Source organism: Neolamprologus brichardi, chromosome 9 (assembly GCF_056152115.1).
Source record: "Neolamprologus brichardi isolate AB-2024 chromosome 9, ASM5615211v1, whole genome shotgun sequence".
Lineage (NCBI taxonomy): Eukaryota > Metazoa > Chordata > Actinopteri > Cichliformes > Cichlidae > Neolamprologus > Neolamprologus brichardi.
Window position 1 is genome coordinate 39,480,939 of NC_142112.1, and position 21,769 is coordinate 39,502,707.

The 21,769-nt window shown below is 46.3% G+C and overlaps 1 protein-coding gene across 5 annotated transcripts; it reads left to right on the plus strand.

Moving 5' to 3' along the window:
• The first annotated feature begins 104 nt into the window (after window positions 1-104).
• c9h18orf63 (chromosome 9 C18orf63 homolog) lies at window positions 105-21,253 on the plus strand. 5 transcript variants are annotated; one of them, XM_087846645.1, is made up of 14 exons: window positions 105-311; window positions 1,759-1,891; window positions 2,315-2,393; window positions 6,005-6,061; window positions 6,165-6,276; window positions 7,176-7,217; window positions 7,325-7,401; window positions 7,642-7,754; window positions 9,899-9,995; window positions 10,834-10,919; window positions 11,123-11,309; window positions 16,259-17,197; window positions 17,435-17,512; window positions 20,555-21,253. In XM_087846645.1, the coding sequence occupies exons 1-14, from the start codon at window positions 170-172 to the stop codon at window positions 20,675-20,677; spliced, it is 2,265 nt and encodes a 754-aa protein (XP_087702771.1). In that variant the 5' UTR covers window positions 105-169; the 3' UTR covers window positions 20,678-21,253. The 5 variants fall into 5 exon arrangements, with proteins under 5 accessions (XP_087702771.1, XP_087702775.1, XP_087702774.1 ...); XM_087846649.1 differs by having other exon boundaries at window positions 117-311; window positions 1,756-1,891; XM_087846648.1 differs by lacking the exon at window positions 105-311 and adding an exon at window positions 1,022-1,168 and having other exon boundaries at window positions 1,704-1,891.
• Window positions 21,254-21,769: the final 516 nt, after the last annotated feature.

Below are 21,769 nucleotides of genomic sequence, written 5' to 3' on the forward strand. Positions count from 1 at the left end.
CTGCAATGTGCTTTTATTATGAAATACTGCTTTATAATTTCCGTTGTGTTCGTGGTTATTACTGGTTGCTTCATGATGGTGTCTCAAAGTTCCTGACACACTGGCGGAGACCGCCCTCCCCACCGCTCTCCTAATATGCTATTGGCTTTTCCTTCCCTCCTCCAGGATAATGGTCGTCTATGATTGGCTCTTCCCGTGCCAGTCATCAGTGAGACTATGGGCGAGGACGAGGGCAAAGTTCACCGGAGTTCATCGGCTGTCGAGGAAACTCACTTCTCACGCAAGGGTTCGGGTCTTCTCACGTAGCCCACGTACTGAGAACTTTTTTCCCTAATCTGAGCGTTTCAGCGGGCAGCCGGACATCCGGTTGTAGTCGCAAATCCCATTTGTCCTGCATAACTTGGTTAATGTTGTCATAAGTTGGCATTCAGAGTAGAAAATTTAGACCATAGGTGTCAAACTCTGGCCCGCTGCCTAATTACATTTGGCCCGCGAAGCCATACCAAATTACTATTAGAGCTGGCCTACTGGTATTATACAGCTAATATATATATTGTTTAGTATTAAGCTTTGCTTGTTCCATATTCCGTTTTTCAGCAAAACGTGTTTGAGTCCATAAGAAGAGATTCATTCTTAAATCTGGAGGAAGATTTATTTTTCAATAAATATTAATGTTAGCCCGCGACCTTGTTCCAGTTTTGAATTTTGGCCCACTGTGTATTTGAGTTTGACACCCCTGATTTAGACTGATACTGGAGCGGCTCTGCGGCGGGAAAACACGCGAAACCGAACTCAAGTTCTTCTATTAACACAACTCATCACTATGCAGCAAAAAAAAGTTTAAATCAGACAAAACATTAATCAGGCATCATGCTCCACTTGTTCTGTTAAGGAGTCGTTAACATGCATTTTATTAAATAGTTATTAATATGCAGTTTGTAAACATACACATATAAACGACCCCATCTTCAATAGAAAAGATTTATTTCACTAAACGAAGGAGAGTGAGAGTTCTTCTTCTTCTCTCACCCATCTTTGACTACTGTTAAAGAGAGTTTTGCTAACCTTATATCTTGTATTTACGCTTTTTGAAATGCTTCTTTCTAACAAAACTTATTTCCAACAGAAGATAAGTTTTATTTTGGTGTAGTGTAAGCATTGGAACAAGGTTAGTGACTGAGATATTGACTTTAAATTAAAGCTCTTACTTAGCGTTAGCTGCTACTAGCCTATCAATAGCATTAGCTTTTATAGTGACAGAGACCGATTTAAAACCTCAGCTTAATGTTTAAAAATGATTATTGTGTTTTTTGTGTTTGCAGTAAGTCTTTAAGTGGTTATAAGGGTGATTTTAAGTAATTAAAGCTCAAACTATAAATATGGATCAACATTAAGCTATTATTTATTATTATTTATTTAAATTATAATTATATCCTCTTCTATTACCCTCAATTTTTTTATCCAACAGTTTTTTGTAGATTATAAAGTTTTCTTTGGCCTAAACGCTATCTGAGCATTTTTCTTCTGTGTAGGAACTTTTGACAAGTAAATATAAATTACAGGACTTAATAGATCATTAAGTTGACAGAACTGTCATTTCGAAACCTAAACCGTGTCTGTTTGGTCATATTTGGAGTGAGAATCAGTTACTGTAGGCTTATCTAAAGTATATTTTGTGTGGTTGTGTCTTATGAACCTCACAGAAGCTCTTTGAATTCATGTTATGACTCTTTGATGCTAACCCTGGTCGTTCAGCAGTGTGCAGGATGAGCAGCGGCCATCAGTCCCTGTATTTCCTCCGTCTTCCTGACCCAAAGCAGCTGGTCTGCGTCACCCTGACTCTGCAGGATGAGGGCGAGGAGCTGAGGAGCAAACAGATCAAGACCTGCAGGTGAACGGTGCAGAGGACACACCACAGCAAACAACCTGAGCTGAAAGTTAATTTAACCTCCCAAGACCTGGCGTCCACACAAGGGCCTGATATCCACTCACGAGGACATTATGCTGCTACTGTTCTATCAAAATTTTAAACGAATATCCTCATATGAGGCTCTTATTTTTCTTAAAAACAAAAATAAGGTAAAAAAAATTGGTAATTCTTTGTTTTTACATTCATCAGGTCCTGATCAGCCCAAATATCAAAGAGGAATTAAAAATGCTGCCATGGAAGAGTTCATGTCTTAGGAGGTTAAACATGTGAAAGGTTCATTTCTGCACATCTGATGAGGGAGGACAAGTGTGACGCAGGTGTTTGCACTGATGAGCCAGTCGAACCGTAGATGATGTAAATAACATTGAGTGTGTGTTCTCACAGGGAGCTGGTTCTGCTGTTCTCTGATCTGCTCGCTGCTCCTGCTCTGGACTCCTTCGCTGATATCACAGTGGTCATAGCTGTAAGGAACACACACACACACACACACACACACACACTCCTTCACTTTTAAGCATCCACCTTTCAGCCCTGATGTCAGTTTGCCATATCAAACTAACACTCAGACACTCATTGCTGTCGTTTCCCTTATGAAAGTGCACAAATGCCGTTATTAAGAAAATGTTGCATAGTGTAATTTCCTGAAAAGTTATCAAATAAATTTCACTTCTTTTAAGTTAAAAACACAAAATGATCCACAGTAGCTCGTGCTTTCTCTGAGCCTGAGCTCATTTAAGGTGGACTGTGGCTGATTGGTAAATGGTACCACTCCTGATGGTATTGAGTAAGAGAGGCCAGTTAAACAGGTTTTAATTTCAGTTCAAATTTGAGGCCCAAAGCACTGAAAACAAGCTAGACTGGGTTTCTAGATGAAACACACTGCTTTCCTTCATGTGGGCTTTTGCTTCTCTTTAAAACTCACTGTTGGTTCAGCTCGAGTCAGGATGACAGAACGCCAGCGTTGGGTTGGCTGGTGGACGCTGTCCAGTCTGTGTACAAGCGCAGACTTTGGTTCACGAGGCAGACGGGTTAGTGGTGGTTTGGAGCCCCTCCAGGGTTGAACTGATTTTATTTCTTGATGAATTTCTTGGTGGAGGGTTCGATGTGCTCAGGATCGATGTCTCTGCTTTTTCCTTATGATGTGGTTCTGTTGGCTTCATCGAGGCTCCACCAGCAGCTCGCACTGCTGTAACTGTAACTCCACACTTAGAGGGAGAGGGATTGATGCAGTGATGCAGAGCTGAGTGTGAAAGCATATCTGTGGGTACACCTGCTGTTCTACGCTCCACGGTCACCTGTGACCACGAGCTGTGGGTTTGGGACCAGAACAGATCACAGAAATGAGCTTCTGGGCTCAGCATTAAAATGACTGTGAGGAGTTTGTCCTGTTGGGAGGGGCTCAGGGTAGACCCACGTCCTCCACACTGGAAGGGGGCAGTGGAGGGGGTAAGGGGACCAGGATGCATCCTAGGTGCCTGTTTAGTTGCTGGACATGTGGATCTGTATGAAGTGAAAAGGCCGTCAGACGATGTTGAATCGTGTTCTCAAACAGAGTTCGTGTCTCTGTGAGCGGCGACTGCGTTACGTGTCACATCCGTCACATCCACTCATGTTTTTCTCCTTTGAGTCATTCTGTGTGCTGATTGGGTCAAGAAAGGGACTTCCTGCTTTTATGTCAGAGCTGATGATGTCGTTTACATGTGTGAAGCTTCACGAGCACCTCGCCGCTCCTCTGCTCAGCTGCGGTGCTACAATGTCTCTGCCAGTTAGATTTAAGTTTGACTTGATGTAGCAGAAGCAGCTTTTCAGCTCTTTTAAGAACAGCTGTGGTTGTTTTGTTTTCTTTGGCGTGTGCGTGATGTTTTTGTGCGTGTGTAGCTTCGGGTGCTTCAGGTTTCGTGTGATGCTGACTGATTTATAGATTTTGACTCCATAAACTCGACAGACTGCACGAGTCGACTCTGTTAGCTGCTTTAACGCCGCACGCACATATCAGGCTCTGCACGCCACCTTAGCCCCACACACGCTACAGGCCTACACACACACTTTCATCAACACACACACACACAGACACAACAAAGACAGCTCACTCTCAGAGCAGATAGTAATCAGTCCTGACAGATGTGATTTGTCCCTCCTGCTCGCAGTGATGAGTGTTTCTCAGAGCAGCAGCCAATCAGGAGACGTGACTGACAGATAACAGCTGCTCAGCTTCAGCCAATCAGCCCTGTTTTCTTTAACTAAATGAAACAATCGAGGAGAAGTGACACCAGAGCTGTCAGAGATGCTCTGCAGCCTCCGCATGACATCAGCCGGTCTTCATCCTGCCAAAGACTGCGTGATGTCAGATGGTGCCGATGTGCCGTCATCTCGTCCACTCATCGTTAATGATTGGACGTCGTATTCTTACCTTCTGCATGATTATCAGCAGAGTTTCCTGTAGCACACGTCTGCTCGACGCTGTGAGACACACTTTACTGTGTAACATTTCACACTCGCAGCTTTTAACAGAAGAACGTGTGAAACATGTTCTTCTGTCTAACAATGTTGCAAAAACAGTGACGCTGCTGACCTGGTGGATGATAGAAGCAGAAAACAGGAAAAACTCAGGTTTGTGTGAGAGCTCACAGATGATGATGGCTGACACACACAGCACTGCTACAGCTGCATGCTCGTCTCCTTCTTTGCTTTTGTGCGTGCCGACACCTCCCAGGCAGCGACACGCAACCCAGATAGTTGTTCTGAATTCCAGACATTCCTGGTATGGCTGCACACACACACACACACACACACACACACACACACACACAGTGGTAAAATGCTGTGTTTGTGAGGACGCTCGTGCAGACCCTGGTTGTAACCGGAGGCCTCACTCAGGTCTGTGACAGTGGGAGCTGTCCACAGTCAGCTGCTCAGTCTCACAGAGACACACAGACCAGCAGATTGTTCCTGAGATAAACATGTGCCTCACGCTCTGCTCTCACTGCTTCACTGTTCCGCTTGAATGAAGTAAATAATAATCAGTAATGACACTCTAACTCCGTCGAGCTGCTCCACTCGTTTCCAGCTCCATGTTTTTATTTCTGGACTTGACTAGAGTAGCTTTGCATGAATCTATGGTCAGAAATAATCTTTCTTTATCTAAAAGAGGGGCTTTGGTGCAGCTCCTCTAAGGCTACCCACCCTTCTCAGACAACTCGTGTTCTGATTGGTTGACGGTGGCGGCCGGTACGCAGGGAAATAAATCCCAAGTAAAAGACATGAAATCAGTCAAATTTGAAAAAACTTCCAACCAGAATCAGCTGATTTATTTAATTCAGTAACTTGAATATATTCAATGAAGTCATGAAAATGTTTTGTATGAATATTTGAGGCCTCGTTAACACGTGTAGATTTATTTTTCAGGGCTGAACTTGTGTTTGTGGCCTCGTGTTCTAAGACACCATAAAAGCATAAAACCCTGCTGTTTGTTATTTTAACAAACTGCAGGGTTTAATGGACAGAATTGTGTGATTCTGTCCATAAACTGCATGAAAATACCCCAATAAAAACTAGTTTGTGAACTCAGGCCTGAAAGTCTCAAGCTGAGGACTTGAACAGCTGCCAGATTGGTGGCTAAACGTAACCCTGCTCTGTCACTAATTACTGATCAAAATAAGCTTGATGTGGCGTACTGAGTGAAATCTGACTGTAGACAGAGACCATAAAGTCATCAGAAAACAGTTTGAGCAGACTGGCAGAGGAGTCGCCCCCTGCTGGACACTACAAAGGTCTTTAACACCTGAAGAAGCAGCAGTTCAGCTCCTCTGTGTCACACCTGCCGTAGGTGAGAGCTGGAACTTCTCAGCACATCCACCTCTCCATCTCACACACCACCTTCCCGTCGCTCCTACTCCCAGGGCAGAAACTCCGCCCCACCCAAACGGAGGAACTGGCTGGTTTACAGCAGTCTGCCATAACTCCGCCTCCTCGGGGGACTTGTGTTACTTCCAGGCTTCTTTTTTACTGACAAACTATTTGAAGTATGTTTGTTTCTAGCATCGCCTCACCCTCCACACTGTCCTCTTCCTGCAGACCTCGTTCTTACAGAACGGCATCCTCCAGGTGTTTGGACACAGACACCGTCTGCAGGTGGGGCTGCACACCTGGGTGACGTCCCACAACTGATACTGTTCATGTTTATTCCTGCTGTTATTTCTGTTGTAGTTGATGAAACTGTAATGTGTGTGTGTAGCTGGGCTCTCCTCAGTCTGTCCTCCCAGGAGACCTCCAGCGCTGCCTGTCCTACTCTCTAATCAGCAGACTGTCCCCCAGCTGGAACAAAGTCGGCCTCTTCCTCGTCTCAGGTGCGAACACGCCGTGTGACACGTGTGGAACAACTGGATTTGTTCTTGTTTCATTTGGACGAGTGCAGGCTTGTTTGATAAGGTTGCATCACTTTGAGAGAACGGCTCTCTGAATGAGCTGAACATGGTGTAGTTCTAGTTCTGATGTGATCCATGTCAGTCACAGTGTTCAGCGAGATAATCTCGACGTGATTATCGGTGTTGACGCGACACCTCCCAATGCAAACAGGCTCAGGTCTCCTGCAGAGCCGTTGTTTGTTCAACCTGCTCTCAATGCAAAGTCAACAAAAGCCTTTGTGAGCAGCTCCGTGGTGACGGCGCGCCCTCACCTTCTTTCATCCACATCAGGAAACTCCACAGCTGCGTCTCTTATAACCTTTCAGAGTCACATCTGCTGACTCTGCTCCTCCAGCTGTGCTGCAGCAGCCTCGAAGTGCTCACACATGAACATCTTCATGTTTTAAAGGAGCAGATTTCTGATTTATTCACCGTCGTTAAAGCAGAACCGTGAGCAGCTGTCAGGATCAGTGCTGCAGACTGACTGCAGCTTTCAGTCCAGCCTGTATTCGCTGCTCTCAGCACGTCTGCAGCCCACGGCTGAAGTGTCGCAACACAAACTTTATTCGACGAGTCTGAATAAAACAAACAGTTTGAAGTCAGAGAGAAGTGATGGAGCGCACAGATCTGAGTCTGAAGCTAAACCAGCGCGTCGTAACATCTGCTGAATGACACGTGTTAGTCTTTACTCATCACCACCTGAGACTGAGCCGTACTGCTGCGGTTATATCTGCAATATATTAGTGTGATGGAGGCGACGCAGAGCGAAGTGTGATCCTTCTGTTTCCTGTCAAACTGCAGCTGAGTCTGTGCAGTGACGAGCTCTTCCTCTCTGTTTCCAGGGAAAGACTTCCTGTCTGAGAGCAGGAGGCTCAACGCTGTCAGTAAGTTTCACTCTTCACCTGTGACCTGCACACACAGTGACACGTTAAAGTCATTGCTGTGTGTGTGTGTGTGTGTGTGTGTGTGTGTGTGTGTGTGTGTGTGTCAGGCGTGGAGCTGAGTGTCGCTGAGGCCCACATGTGTTTCAGCATTGAGGCCAGCGCTGTCCGCCTGCCCCCGACCACCGTAAGAACAAACACACATGTAAATCTCGTGAGTGACGTGGCGAGCTGAACAGCCCGTTTGAGTTTTGCTGCCCTCTGTGGCTTTTATAAAAACACTGATAGTTTAAATTGACCCTCAGTGCTGGGAGTTAAACTCACGATCGAACTTGGTTTGAGTTAAAGTTTATTAAAGAAGAATAAAATGCTCAGCTCACGTCGTCCTTCACAGAAATGAGACTGAAGCAGGATGTTTGTGTTTCAGCTCGGGGACTTCGACCTCCCCCCGTTGGTGCTCCACAGGTTATGCAGTGACCCTGAATTCGTCCTCGACCTGGCCTCCACCGCAGGAGCCGTGTGGTGTCACGTCCTGCCCAGGTACGATGACGCCACCTGCTGGACAAACCCATCCCTGTAAAGATTTGGATGAAACGTGGCGTCACCTCATCAAACTCCTGCTCTTCAAAGATAATATCACAGAACCGTGCATCAGGGTTTTAATAGTTTTGCAATTTTCATTAGTTTTTATTTTTATGTAGTTTTGACTTCAGATTTTCAATTTTATATCAGTTTTAATTAGTTTTTACCAATTGTTTGCTAGTTTAGTTTTTGTTTTTTTGAAAATCCTTAGTTTCAGTTTAGTTTTGATTAGTTTCAGTTATAGTTTTAGTTGTGTTTGCAATAATTAAGTGTAACAAAATCCCAGTTTCATCATATCAGTCATTCTGCTCATCCTTGGGTATGTTGCTATTCCAGCTACCATACTGCACCCTGGACAGGTCGCCTGTCTGTCGCAGGGCTAACACGCAGAGACAGACAACTCACATTCCCACCTATGGGTTCTTTAAATAAATAAATAAAGGCAGATGAACAACCATTGATACCAGGCAACTATAAAATGTATATCTTGGCCCCAATGAGACTATTAACTCTCGCAGCACCGGGTGTTCGTAATCTTGGTTCAAGTGAATTGATAAACTTTTTGAAGGTAATTGACTCACACAGTTGTGTAGATGTCCCCGTCCTGTTGTCTCGGGATGCATCACGCTGCCTTGCCTGGGGTTAGCTTCTGTTTTCTGGGGATGAGGGTTGAGTGTGCTCCCTTACCTTCTCAAGCTAAGCTAGGTTAGCCTTCTTGTGTGAGCTTTTCAAGTGCACTTTAAGGTTTGTGGGATTTTTTTCCCTTTAGAAATGTCCCTCATAATTTGTCTGTTTCCACTACAAGACACTTGCTTTATCCAAAACACAGTCATATTCAAAGTAATCCCAAATTGGACTCTGGCTCCCGACTTTTCCTGACATGATTCTGCGCGTGGACGGAGCAGCGACACCGACGACTCGACTAACGTGCTGCCACCTGCTGGCATAATGAGACACAGCAAGAAAAAAATCTGTAAACTAAACTTCATTTTCACCCTTGACTCTTGTATGACACGCACACATCAATGAAAACTAAACACATTTTTGCTATAAATTCAGTTAATTTTAGTTAGTTTTGTGAACACTCATTACAGTTTTAGTTAGTTTTCCTTTTTTTGTTTTTATTTTTATTTCCGTTAACGAAAATGTTTTTTCACTTCTAGTTTTCGTTATTTTGTTAGTTTTCGTTAACGATAATAACCTTGGTGTGCACAGACTTTTATATCATAGTTTTGGGTCAAAACCAAAGGGTAAGGGAACATTTGTGAAGGCATCATGTCATCAGAGAGGTCGCCACACTGGTGAGCGTCTCCACATCCTCAGCTCGTACCTCCTCGCCTCCATCAGCTAATGAGATGCTTTCACACCATCTGACCGACGGTCTGGTCGCCTGTTTGCAGATCGCTCTTTACACCAGGTCTGGTTCTGGAGGCCTTTAGAGCTGTTAGTGACGTTAGTGTCAGCTTCATCTTCTCCTGGCAGCAGAAGCTCTCAGACTGAGGGAGAGTTTGTTCTGCCTGCACAGCAGGTTACAGCAGTTCCTGTTTACCGTAGGCGCCACGTGAACAGCTGCAGGATGCGTGTGAGATGGCCTCTGATTGGTCTCAGAGATTGCCACAACTTTAGCACCAGCTGATGAATGCTGCGATCGCCATCGAGCTGTCGGAGGACGGACCACCTCTGGGGTCTGACAGGAGAAACAAATCTTTATAAGTTAGTTTAACAAACAGCAAAGCTGTGAGCTGCTGGCTCGCGCCACAGAGCCACGTTATGTTGTGATTGGCTCGTACAGATGAGCTCACAGCGAGACGCGTGGAGCTAAATGTGAGTCACATAAACAGGAGAGTGTGTGTGTGGTCACAACGATGAGCTGTCACGTTCACTGCTTTTACTTTCTAACCACACTTTGATGTAACGTAGCGTTGTTTTAAAGGCTGTGATCACCTGACTGTAACCAGCAGATCAGTGTGTGCTGTCAGTGTCGTTCTCTGCACCTGTGGGTGCTTTAAGTTAGTGGGTGTTATCCTGGCTGTGAGCAGCAGGTGGAGCTGCAGCTCTGTGTGATCACAGCTGTGACAGGCTGGTCTGTGTCTCTGTGCTAGCATGAAGAAAGGTCAGATCATCTTCATCAGCCGCCAGCTGCCCAAGCATGGACCGTTCAGGAGCTACAGAGACCTGCAGAACCACTGGAACCGCATGGTACACTCACACACACACACACACACACACACACACACACACACGGTCTCAGCCTCTTCTTAAACTCAGGAGCTGAGTGGACAGATCTCCTGTGGAGCACATGAGGCTGGCATGGCAACGTGGCTCAGACTGGACGTGAGGTTATTCTGAGGCAGGAAATAGAAAAGCTTTAGAAACACGGAGGAGACTGACAGCTGAGCGCTGCTCAGACTGCTCAGACTTCTGCTCACATAAAGACCTGTGTGCACCAGAGCGACGCTCCAAAGACATTTGGGACTTCTGAATAAATGATTGTTTTGCAGACAAGCACATAATAAATGATCTGGCTCACTGCAAAGTAGATAAAGCATTGACAGATATTTAGGTCCACAGGAGATCACCGTACCCCTCACATCCTCCTCATCACACCAACCCTCTGCATGTGCTCCTTTGCTCCACCCTGAAAAACAGCACAGTCTGAGACTGTTTGTTAATTACAGTCTGAGTGATGAGCTCTCCAACGTTTAACTTCATACTAGGAATATTTACAGGGGTCATAAAGGTGGTCCAGGTTCTCTTTTGATGATGCAGCAGTGTTTGAGCCGTCACAGTTCCATATTTCAGGAGATGCCAATGACCTACTGCTTTTTTAAATAAAGTTAAAACAATGAAATCAGCTTTACTACGACTCTGCAAGTGTCCCAGTCTAAATGCAAACTCAGGTTGTTGTCCTTTGACCAGCTCTGAGCATCAGTACGATGGGATATATCACAGTTTGAATAAGCTGCAGGAGCTTCATGTCTGATGTTGAGGAGCAGACTCGACGTTTGATCTGTTTCTGTATTTTCTGTTTCTCCAGTACGGCTACAGACTGCCTGAGCTGGCCGAGGACGAGGTGCTGTACTGCAGCGTCTACTTCAGGCTGCTGGGAGAGATACTCTTCAGGTATCAGACACTCGCTTTAAACCACATTTAAATCAGTGTTGTTACAGTGTTTGTCAGATGGCAGGTGGAGATAAACACGTGTTCATACTCTCAGAGTTACATGAACAAGCACAGAGCAGCAGCAGGAACCATCGCTGCTCTGCAGTAAAATCTCAAATCTGATAAAGTTTGATCACAGTTCCTTTCACCTCCGTCCTGAGCAGCTACCCTCTGAGCTGCATCCGCCTGCAGCCGGTGCAGCGTTGTCCTCAGGTCGACCTGCAGGGGGCGCTGGGCGGCTTCCTGTCTGACGTCAGGCACACACTGAAGACTGTGTGCGGCTTCCCTGCACATCTGAGCAGCAAGCCCTGTTACCGTGCAGTCAGCCTGAGCACCGCTGGATCTTTACAGGTACACACACACACACACACACACACACACACACACTGTGTATAGATGTGTGTTACGAGATAATCTCACTGTGCTGCACACGTTTCATGGGTCTGTTGTGTGGCGGTCAGCTTGTAGGTGCAGCTGCATCCAAACTGACGTCAGTAATAACATTTGTAAGCTACAGCTGCTCACCTGCTGTTCAGCAGAAATATCACAACTCAGTGCATGTAACTGGCTGTAGTACAAACCAACCATGAGCGTGGCGTGGTCGGTGGGCTCCTCGGAGGGTTTGACTAACCTGCTGGGATTTTCCTGTAAACCATGTCTGAGGTTTACAGAGGATGGTATGAAAATGAGGAACTATCCAGTGAGCTCTGGTTCAGAGGTCACATTAGCATGGCAGCAGTAACTCAAGTAACTAGTCATTACAACCAAAGTATACAGGAGAGTATCTGGAGAAATCCAGATGTGGAACCTGGAAGCAGATGGGCCACAGCAGCAGAAGACCACACCGGACACTCACTCCAGAAGACCGACAAGTCTCAATTTCTGCTCCAAAGTTCAGATGGCGGGGTCAACATCTGGTGTTAACTAGAGATGGCACGATACCATGTTTTTATGTCCAATACGATAGCATACAGTTGGATATCTGCCGATACCGATATGAATCTGATATAGTGTATTTTAATCAATAAAACTGTTTTTCTAATATTTTGCTGCTATTCTGTTAAACCTGTATGCAAAAAACACACTGCTCCCAAAATATTTATAATAATACTTAAACCTGCTCCATCCTCCCTCTTCTGCTAGTTTAAAGAGCACTTAGCAGAAATATTAAACCAAACGAATAGGGCTGCAAACTCCCAGTAAAATAAAATAGGGAACCACCCTCCACCTCATGATGCTTAATCGACATAATCAACTTTAATTTGATGCACATGTAAAAAAAATGCACAGAAATAAATTATTTTTCCACAGTAATTAAATAGATTCAACATCTTTCTTCAACAGAACTGCAGACTGCACAGATGGAAAAAGTACTATAGCTTACTAGGGTATATTAGACTTAACAGTTACTATATACAGTAATGGACTTCTATACATTTACATCAGATTAAAACTTTTGGTGTAAGATTCAGATAATTATTTATTAAAAGCTCGACATTTTAAATGAGAATAAGAAAGAAAAGTATGTCTTTGTGCCCCCTTTTCCCTGTTCATGCCCTATCGGCCCCCCTGGCTAAACTTTGCTAGATCCGCCCCTGCACAGTTACGTCAGCTACGTAGAAAAAGATCCTGGTGTAGAAATAATATTAAATAAATTCTAACAACAGATTATCAAGCTTAAACGTGCTGCTGTTGTTCAGCCGCTGGTTTCCTCTTTCTGGTGAGAAGTGAGACAAAAACAAACAAGAGAGACGATCAGCTGATCATTGATCAGTTTGATGATTGAAGCAGCAACAGGAGAGAGAGAGAGGCAGTTGCTCCATATATCTGTTGTTAAGCTTAACGTGGGAATGCTTTACAAACACTCAGAGATGAACTTACACACTTGCTTCACTGGTTGGTAGCGAGGCTACAAATGCTCCACCAGACCGCCGACAGGTCTCACACGCCACAGCCGCTCTATCATGTGACGCATACTTCTCCGACGTGCTACGGTTCTAAGCTGAGTTACGCCGTGTCACAAGTTTTGTGAGGTGCTTTTGCAATGTTTAATGGATCGGATTACATTTTTTATTTCTCCCCGATATCCGATCCAGTAATTTAGGTCAGTATCGGACCGATACGTAATATCGATCGGTCCATCTGTAGTGTAAACCCCATGAAAGCATGGACTCATCCTGCCTTTATCAGCAGTTCATCCTGATGGTGTGGGGGGATACGTTTTGGGCACACTTTGGGACCCTTGGTACCATCTGAGCATCATGTAAACCCCACAGATAACCTGAGTGTTGCTGCTCATCATGTGAACCATCTTGTGATGCTTCTTCCATCAGGATAATGCTCCATGTCTCAGAGCTCAGAGCATCTCAAACATGAGTTCACTGCCCTCAGACGGTCTCCACAGATCCCAGTCCTGTCACAGCTCTGGGATGTGATGGAATGGGACATTCTCTCATGGATGCAGACGGTAAATCTGCACCATGATGCTGTCGAGTCAGCGTGGACCAAAAACTCTTAACGTTTCCAGCTCCTTGTTAAATCTGAGCCACGAGGACTTAAAGCAGCTCGGGCAGAAAAAGGAGGTCCAACCTGGTGTTCCACACAGAGTATACCTCACAGATCTTTCTTTCATGGCCTGGTGAGCAGGTGTGAGTGTTGGGGTGGGCAAAGCAGTGATTTCTGAGCGTTCCCACCTTGTAAACTCTCCACAGGCAGTTTTATGAGCGCTGAGGTGTGACGCTGAGGAGAAAGAGGAGGAGAACAGCGTCTCTCCGGATCCTGCCAATAAATTTTCATGATACAGATGTCAGAGAGAAGGAGAAAGAAAAGTCCACAGGTCTCATTTAATATAAGACGTGCTTGCACTCAGCAGCCATAGAAAGGTTCGTCTTTGTGTCCCTGAGCAAAGAAAGGATGTATTTTCTTTGCAGAGGAAGAAGATAACTCGACCTGTTAACCACCGTTCCAAGGCCTTGTTGTAATGAAGCTGTTAGAAAGTTTTTCATCATCTTTTTAACAGACTTTAAATAAAAATCAACATTTTTTAATCCTCCCTGAAAAACCTTTCGTGCACAGGAGTACAACAGGTAGCATATCTGCCTTTGATAGCTTGAATAAATGTGTTTTCTGCACAGCTCTTTCCTTTCACACAAGTCAATAGATGAACTGCAATAAAGCAGGTGGGATTAAAGTTATTTCTCATTTTGTCCTGCAGATGATTCTTATTCACAGGCTGCAGCTGAGCGATCGATGCAGCGCTCACAGGGTGAACTAAAATATTTATGCTGCTCCGCGGAGCTGATTTCCATGTATAAGACCACTTATTCTATCTGTAGGCTGAGCCGGGGCTGAAACTGACGCTCAAAGGATCGTTTATTCACCTTTAGAAAGGTTTCTCCTGACCAGCACCCACCCATCCCTCCATTTAACACTCCACCCATCCCTCCATCCACCCATCCATCCACCCATCCCTCCATCCACCCACCCATCCATCCCTCCATCCACTCATCCCTCCATCCACCCATCCCTCCATTTAACACTCCACCCATCCCTCCATCCACCCATCCCTCCATTTCACCATCCATCCACCCATCCATCCACCCATCCCTCCATCCACCCATCCCTCCATCCACCCACCCATCCATCCATCCCTCCATCCACCCGTCCCTCCATTTAACACTCCACCCATCCCTCCATCCACCCATCCCTCCATTTCACCATCCATCCACCCATCCATCCACCCATCCCTCCATCCACCCATCCCTCCATCCACCCACCCATCCATCCATCCCTCCATCCACCCGTCCCTCCATCCATCCATCCACCCATCCCTCCATCCACCCATCCCTCCATTTAACCATCCATCCACCCATCCCTCCATCCACCCACCCATCCATCCATCCCTCCATCCACTCATCCCTCCATCCATCCCTCCATCCACCCATCCCTCCATTTAACCATCCATCCATCCACCCATCCCTCCATTTAACCATCCATCCATCCACCCATCCCTCCATTTAACCATCCATCCACCCATCCCTCCATTTAACCATCCACCCATCCCTCCATCCACCCATCCCTCCATTTAACCATCCACCCATTTAACCATCCATCCATCCACCCATCCCTCCATTTAACCATCCGTCCATCCATTTAAACATCCATCCATCCATCCCTCCATCCACCCACCCATCCATCCATCCCTCCATCCACTCATCCCTCCCTCCATCCATCCATCCACCCATCCCTCCATTTAACCATCCATCCATCCATTTAAACATCCATCCATCCATCCCTCCATCCACCCACCCATCCATCCATCCCTCCATCCACTCATCCCTCCATCCATCCATCCATCCACCCATCCCTCCATCCACCCATCCATCCATTTAAACATCCATCCACCCATCCCTCCATCCACCCATCCCTCCATCCACCCACCCATCCATCTATCCCTCCATCCACCCGTCCCTCCATCCATCCATCCACCCATCCCTCCATCCACCCATCCCTCTATTTAACCATCCATCCACCCATCCATCCATTTAAACATCCATCCACCCATCCCTCCACCCACCCACCCATCCCTCCATCCACTCATCCCTCCATCCATCCATCCATCCATCCACCCATCCCTCCATTTAACCATCCATCCACCCATCCATCCATTTAAACATCCATCCACCCATCCCTCCACCCACCCACCCATCCATCCATCCCTCCATCCACTCATCCCTCCATCCATCCATCCATCCATCCACCCATCCCTCCATCCATCCATTTAACCATCCATCCACCCATCCACCCATTTAAACATCCATCCACCCATCCATCCATCCATCCATCCATTTAACCGTCCATCCACCCATCCACCCATCCCTCCATTTAACCATCCATCCATCCACCTATTTAACCATCCATCCATCCCTCATCCATCCATCCATCCATCCCTCCATCCTCCCACCCACCCACCCATCCATTTAACCATACATGCATCCATCTCATCCCCAGGTAGTGACTGTTAGATTGAAAGCTGGTGTGAGTGACTGAGAATGAGATCTTCATCTCTGCTGCTTGATGACTTTGAAATTTCATATTTGAAAACAGGATGGAGGTTTGGGTGTGACTTCATCTGCTTGTTAAGATGTTAAATCTGCAGCAACACTTACTATGAAGAACACTTTTTGTAATTGGATCATTTCTGTCATTATCAACCTAATTCGATATTTCAAACATTAACACATTTCCCAGTCCAACATTTTGATTATCCCACTTCACTGAGGTCTCCTCTTCTTCCTCAGATGTTGAATGGTTTGGAAATCAACCTGACCACCTCCTGCTCCATCAGGCCGGTCCTCACCCAGCTTCCTCCACCCCCTCCTCCATCCCAGCCTCTGCAGCCTCCAGCCTGGACCCCTCTGTCCCAGCAGGAAGGAGCTCGGGAGCTTCTGGAGAAAGGACGTGGCTTCAGAGGGAGACTGACACAAAGTCAGGGGTGTGGAGGAGGCAGAGACTGGCCTTCCTCTTCCTCCATCTCCTCCTCACATGCTGCTTTTTCCTCTTCTGACTCCTCAGATCAAGAATCACAACCTTCCTGCTCCTCCTCTTCTTCCTCTTTTCTCCTGCACTTCCAGCCAGCCTCATCCCTCAGCTCCTCCTCCTCCTCCTCCACCTCCTGCTCTTCTCTCCCAGTCTTCCGGCCTGCTTCCTCCTTCAGCTCTTCCCACTCCTCCTCCTCAACTCCCTTGCTTGAAGCGGCGTTGAACCCTTCTCCCAAACTTGTTCCAGTCTTCAAGCGTCCATCGCACCGCGTCACCATTTCCCTGCTGCGTTCCCAAAATCAGAAGCAGCTGGGTGGAGCTGTGGAAGGGTCAGCGAGGGTGACAGTGCCTTCCTTTAGGAAGAAGATTCCCGCCACTGCTCCTCGCCTTTCCTCTTTATCAGCTGCTTCCCTCCCAGTTCTTCCTTTGCCCATCATCCCTCACTTCAGCCGCCATGCCAAACTCCACAGCAGCACTGCGGCTGCTCACCCTCCGGCTCACATCAAGCGCATCTCCAGCCTCAGTCCTGGAACAAAGTTTAAACCGAGGATTATCATCCCTCCAAAGCCGGAGATCAAGACCGGCTCCAACACCACCCTGAAGGTCAGCTCTGAAAGTGACGCCGTCACTGACTGCAGAGATGAAACACAGATGTCCTCTGAAACCTCAAACAATGTAACCTCCAAACGCAGCACAAAGGTGAGTCTTCCTGAATAAACACCACGGTGGTGTCACTTTTTTAAAGAGCCCACAGAAGATGAATTTTAAGTAATTCTGCTGATTAGCTCACAGACAGCACTGAACCTCTCGCCTTTCAGAGGATCCAAACAAAAAAGCCACAAACACCTGTGTGATGTGTGACTTGTGACACCTGTGACCTTTAGGCCCCACCCCTCCACTGAACTCACCTGTTGCTGTGCTTCTTTGATGTTTCAGAGAGTTTCTTTTGACCTAAAGGCGAAGAAATCCAGAGCCGCAGTTGGAGATGTGGAGAATATGGTCAAAACCAATCAGGTCAGAAGATGAACTTCCTGTTTCCTCATTTCCATTTCTCTGTTTTTACTTTCTCCTTCCTCTGACCTTCTCAGCAGTGCACACATGAGCTGAAACATGAGAATAAACCCTCACATGTGACCAGTTAACAACAAGCTGGATACAAACGTTTCTTGTTAATGGGGAAGTGTGAAGCACAGATTACAGTTAGTGTAGCGTCTTCTTCTTAGTGGTGTCTGATTGGTTGGGGCTGTGGAGGAGACTTCAAAGTCTTAAAGCTGTGATCAGAAGCCGGAGCAGATTTTACACACTGACAACAATCGGTTTGGGTTGAAGTGGCTTTACCATTTCACCTACTTGCTGTTCTCCACCAGACTCCATTCAGAAAAACACAAATTTTACCTCACATAAACATGGGTGGTGTCTACCTCCCTCTACTTGTTTAACACAAACCAATTAACTAGTTTAGCTACTTTCCTCATCATAACAGCTTATGGTTCAAAGTTTGCATTGTCAGGGGGCGTGGCTTCGCTGATTGACAGCTGGATGGTGAGATAGGTGGACCTGTGAACTGTGCTAATGCTAGTTTACCTGCTGTGAGGTTAATGTGCCCACAGACGTGTGAGCTCCAGTTCTGGACCTCCCTGCATGTGTTTTAAAGCAGGAGCTGCTTCTCCGGTCTGTCTGCCGCACATCGGCATGTTGGGCTGGTAAAGTTTTCCGTCTAACCGACCTCGCAGCCTCAGTCGGTGCTGTTTAAGAAGCTGCAGAGCGAGGAAGAGGAGGCTGATGGATTTCCACTTGTACTGTATGTACAGCTTCAACTTCCTCATAAACATCCTTGAGGAGGACCGTGCACATTACTGTGATGTATTAAAGTACGTTGGCGTGATGAATAGCAAACATCCTGCACTGTCTGCCTCAGTTTCCTCAGCAACGCTGCTTCACGGGAGGGCGAGGACTGTTAAAGTGATGAATGGGCCGGAGGAGGCGGGAGCCCGGAGGGCGCCGAGCACATTAATAACAACATTCATCAGTTTTACAGCCCCAACCTGCAAGTTTTCAGGAACAATACGCCGCTTACATTTTCACTGTGACTCTTATTTACACACTGCCAGCAGCTCTGTTACACCAGCACGGGGGGTTTCACACATTTGTTTTCAGTCTGAACTCAGTTTAAAATCCAGTCCAGAGGCTTCAGTGATCAATGTTTGATAGTATCTGAAGATATTTCAGCCTTTGCGCACGGTCACACTGTTAGATTAGATCATAAATCTGATCTGTGCTCTTTCCATGGGGAGTGAGAGGCTTTCATTGGTGTTCAGACCTGCTGTGACACACGGTTTCAAATGTGTTGATCTTTAAGGACAGAGCATCAGTGCCCTCTTCCCTCCATCGAACTGTTGTGAGTTTGAACTTGGATGAACGTGTGATGATGAGGTGATGAAGAGGCAGTGAGTTGTTGAATGAAACGCACAATTTTTGAGGTTTTGCTCTTTGTTGGTTTTTTCTTCCATGTTTGTAGTCCTTGCTGTTTTCTGCTTCAATCCAAACATTGGTTTAAAAAAGGATCACGGCAGCTCAGTAGAAGCACGATAGAATAACATGCTCATGGTTTTATTCATGTGGAAACATAAACGTTTGCTCCAAGATCTTTGTAAGACTGAAACCAGTCTGACGTGAGAAAATCACCGATCATATATTCTGATGTTTAACTGACGATTGGACCTTTTAACAAAATCATGAACGACTGACGGCAACCATGGCAACCTGCTAGTGACCAAAGCAGTCACCACGAAGCTTCTGGTTCAGCACTCGACTATCTACCAGCTGTTCCTCACACCCTGTGGTTGCCAAATGGTTTTAAACCATTAAAACGGGAATAGATCTCCTCTGCTTGTTTCCAGCTGTTTGATCTGAAGGACACTTTAAAGTAGGGCAGCTGGTTGACTGGCCGACTGAATGACATCATTAGCTTAGAGATCATTAGTGTTCTGATAATCGTTACTGTGTCACTGGTCGGTGTCAGACTTACTAATCATTTAATCTAATTATCCAAATTTTAATTGATGCCCAATGCTGGTAAATTACTGTCCTAAATGTTATTCAGCCATCTGCCACCAGGTGGCGCATCATAGCTGAGAAACACCCTAGATCAGGGGTGGGCAACTCCAGGCCTCGAGGGCCGGTGTCCTGCAGGTTTTAGATCTCACCCTGGGTCAACACACCTGAATCACATGATTAGTTCATTACAGGCCTCTGGAGAACTTCAGGACATGTTGAGGAGGTCATTTAACCATTTAAATCAGCTGTGTTGGATCAAGGACACATCTAAGACCTGCAGGACACCGACCCTCGAGGCCTGGAGTTGCCCACCCCTGATCTAGATCTTATAGTCTCAGCCTGATCTTAACAGTGTTAGGAGGTTGTGGATACAAGTGGCTGAAGTGGGCTTTTTCTGGAAGGTGGATGGTCTCTGCCGTAGGGTGAGGTCCAGAGTGGAGCTACTCCACATCGATACGACGCGGCTGAGGCCGTCGCCTCCTGGGTCGGGGGTTCCAGCCTGTCCTACCAGGGGGGGCCTGTTGTCGACCCGGCACACAGAGATTACCGGCTCAGACGGAGGTCTGGGCTTCACTGCTGAGAAGCAGAAATAAATAACTGGAGGATTTATTGTTTTGTAATTTTAGAATTGAATTTTCAAACGGCGTGCGTCGTTCGTATTCACAATACGCCACTTTGCAGTCGCAGTTTGTTGGTTAGTTTGTCACATTTTGGCAGAGATGACCTGTTAGTGACACGTCTGTGACCTCAGACAAATCCAAGAGTGTCTGAGAGGTGCAGCGAGTACCAGCTTTAACACAGACCCCCGGCACTGGAGGAGACACGACAGGAAATAAGGAAAACTGGTGAATTGGCTGGGAATGACTGCTGATCGGAACTCGACAGCACATCTGTCTTCATTACTGCTCGTTTTCCTTCCTTCCTCTCATCGCTCTTCATCGTCACCCGTCACTCCTCGTTCTGTCGCCTCGTTCACCTTTTCCTCCTCTCTGTCTCCAGTTGTCCAAGCTGAACTCTGCGACTCTGCTGCTGTGGCTGAAAGCTCGAGGCGTGAACGTCAACGCCAAACACAGGAAGGAGGAGCTGATGCTGAAGGTCATGAGCTGCCTGGCTGAGGCCTGAAGCGCACACTGACTCACCGCCTCGCTGCATTTACTTAATCGAGTTACTTTGGAGTATTAACGCTGCGCTAAGCTTTCCTTTTAAGAATTTGATGTAAAATCTTATCAGCCGGGACAGATGGGAGCTTCTCATCCTCGCTAATTGAGATGCTGAACATTTGCCAACGTTAGATTTTGGTGTCAGATGAAGTCACAGCGGGTCCAGAGGAGGACCTTTGATTAAATGAAAGCACAGACGGTTGGAAGCTTCCTCTTCCTCCTGTTTCTCTTCCATGTGACGCCTTCACTCGTGTTCACTTTGCTTTATTGTTCAGGTTATTAACTTTCAAACTGTTCATGCACTGGAGCGTGTGGAAGGTCCTCAGTGTTCCTGCAGCTGCTTCATATTTAAAGACAGAGTGTTTTACCTGTGAGCCTCTAAAGAGCCACAGGCAGGTTTTACAAGCTGTTCACAAAGGTCATGTTTTCACAGCACCAGCGTTCAGCAGCAGGTGTTTGTTCTGGAGCTGCTCACCACTGTTCACGACGGCACTGTAATAATTCTTATTGAAGGTTTGAGAATAAAAACTAATTATTATTATTATATAATTATTAACAAGAGTGCATTGTTTGTTTACCTTTCTCTTTTAAAGGTTTGTAGCTGTTTGCAGCACACACACACACACACACACACACAGATGTGTGAGTTAAGATGTTTGGGGCTTTCCTCTCATTATGTATGAAGGCCGTCAGAGTCGTTGTGGTGAGCTGGCTCTCGATCTGACTGCAGAGTAAAGAATATGCAGCGTTTGTTTGTGTGTCAAAATTTTACACATCACATCACAAAACAGGCGTCGTTCACGTGCACATCTGTCCAGCAGAGAAACATCTGTGCTGTTCTGCACCGTTTGAAACCACATCAACATCATGGGGGCTGAAAAACAACCTGCTGGGAAAAATAATGCAGTTCCTCTGACGCCCACCAGAGGCTCCAGTAGGGAGTCAGTCCACATAGACTCCCTTGTTAACCCTTTAAAGCCGGTCAGAGCGGGCACGCTCCGTTTTGTGTAACTATTTTTAAATCCCGGTAGCTCTGCAACCACGTGAGCTAGCG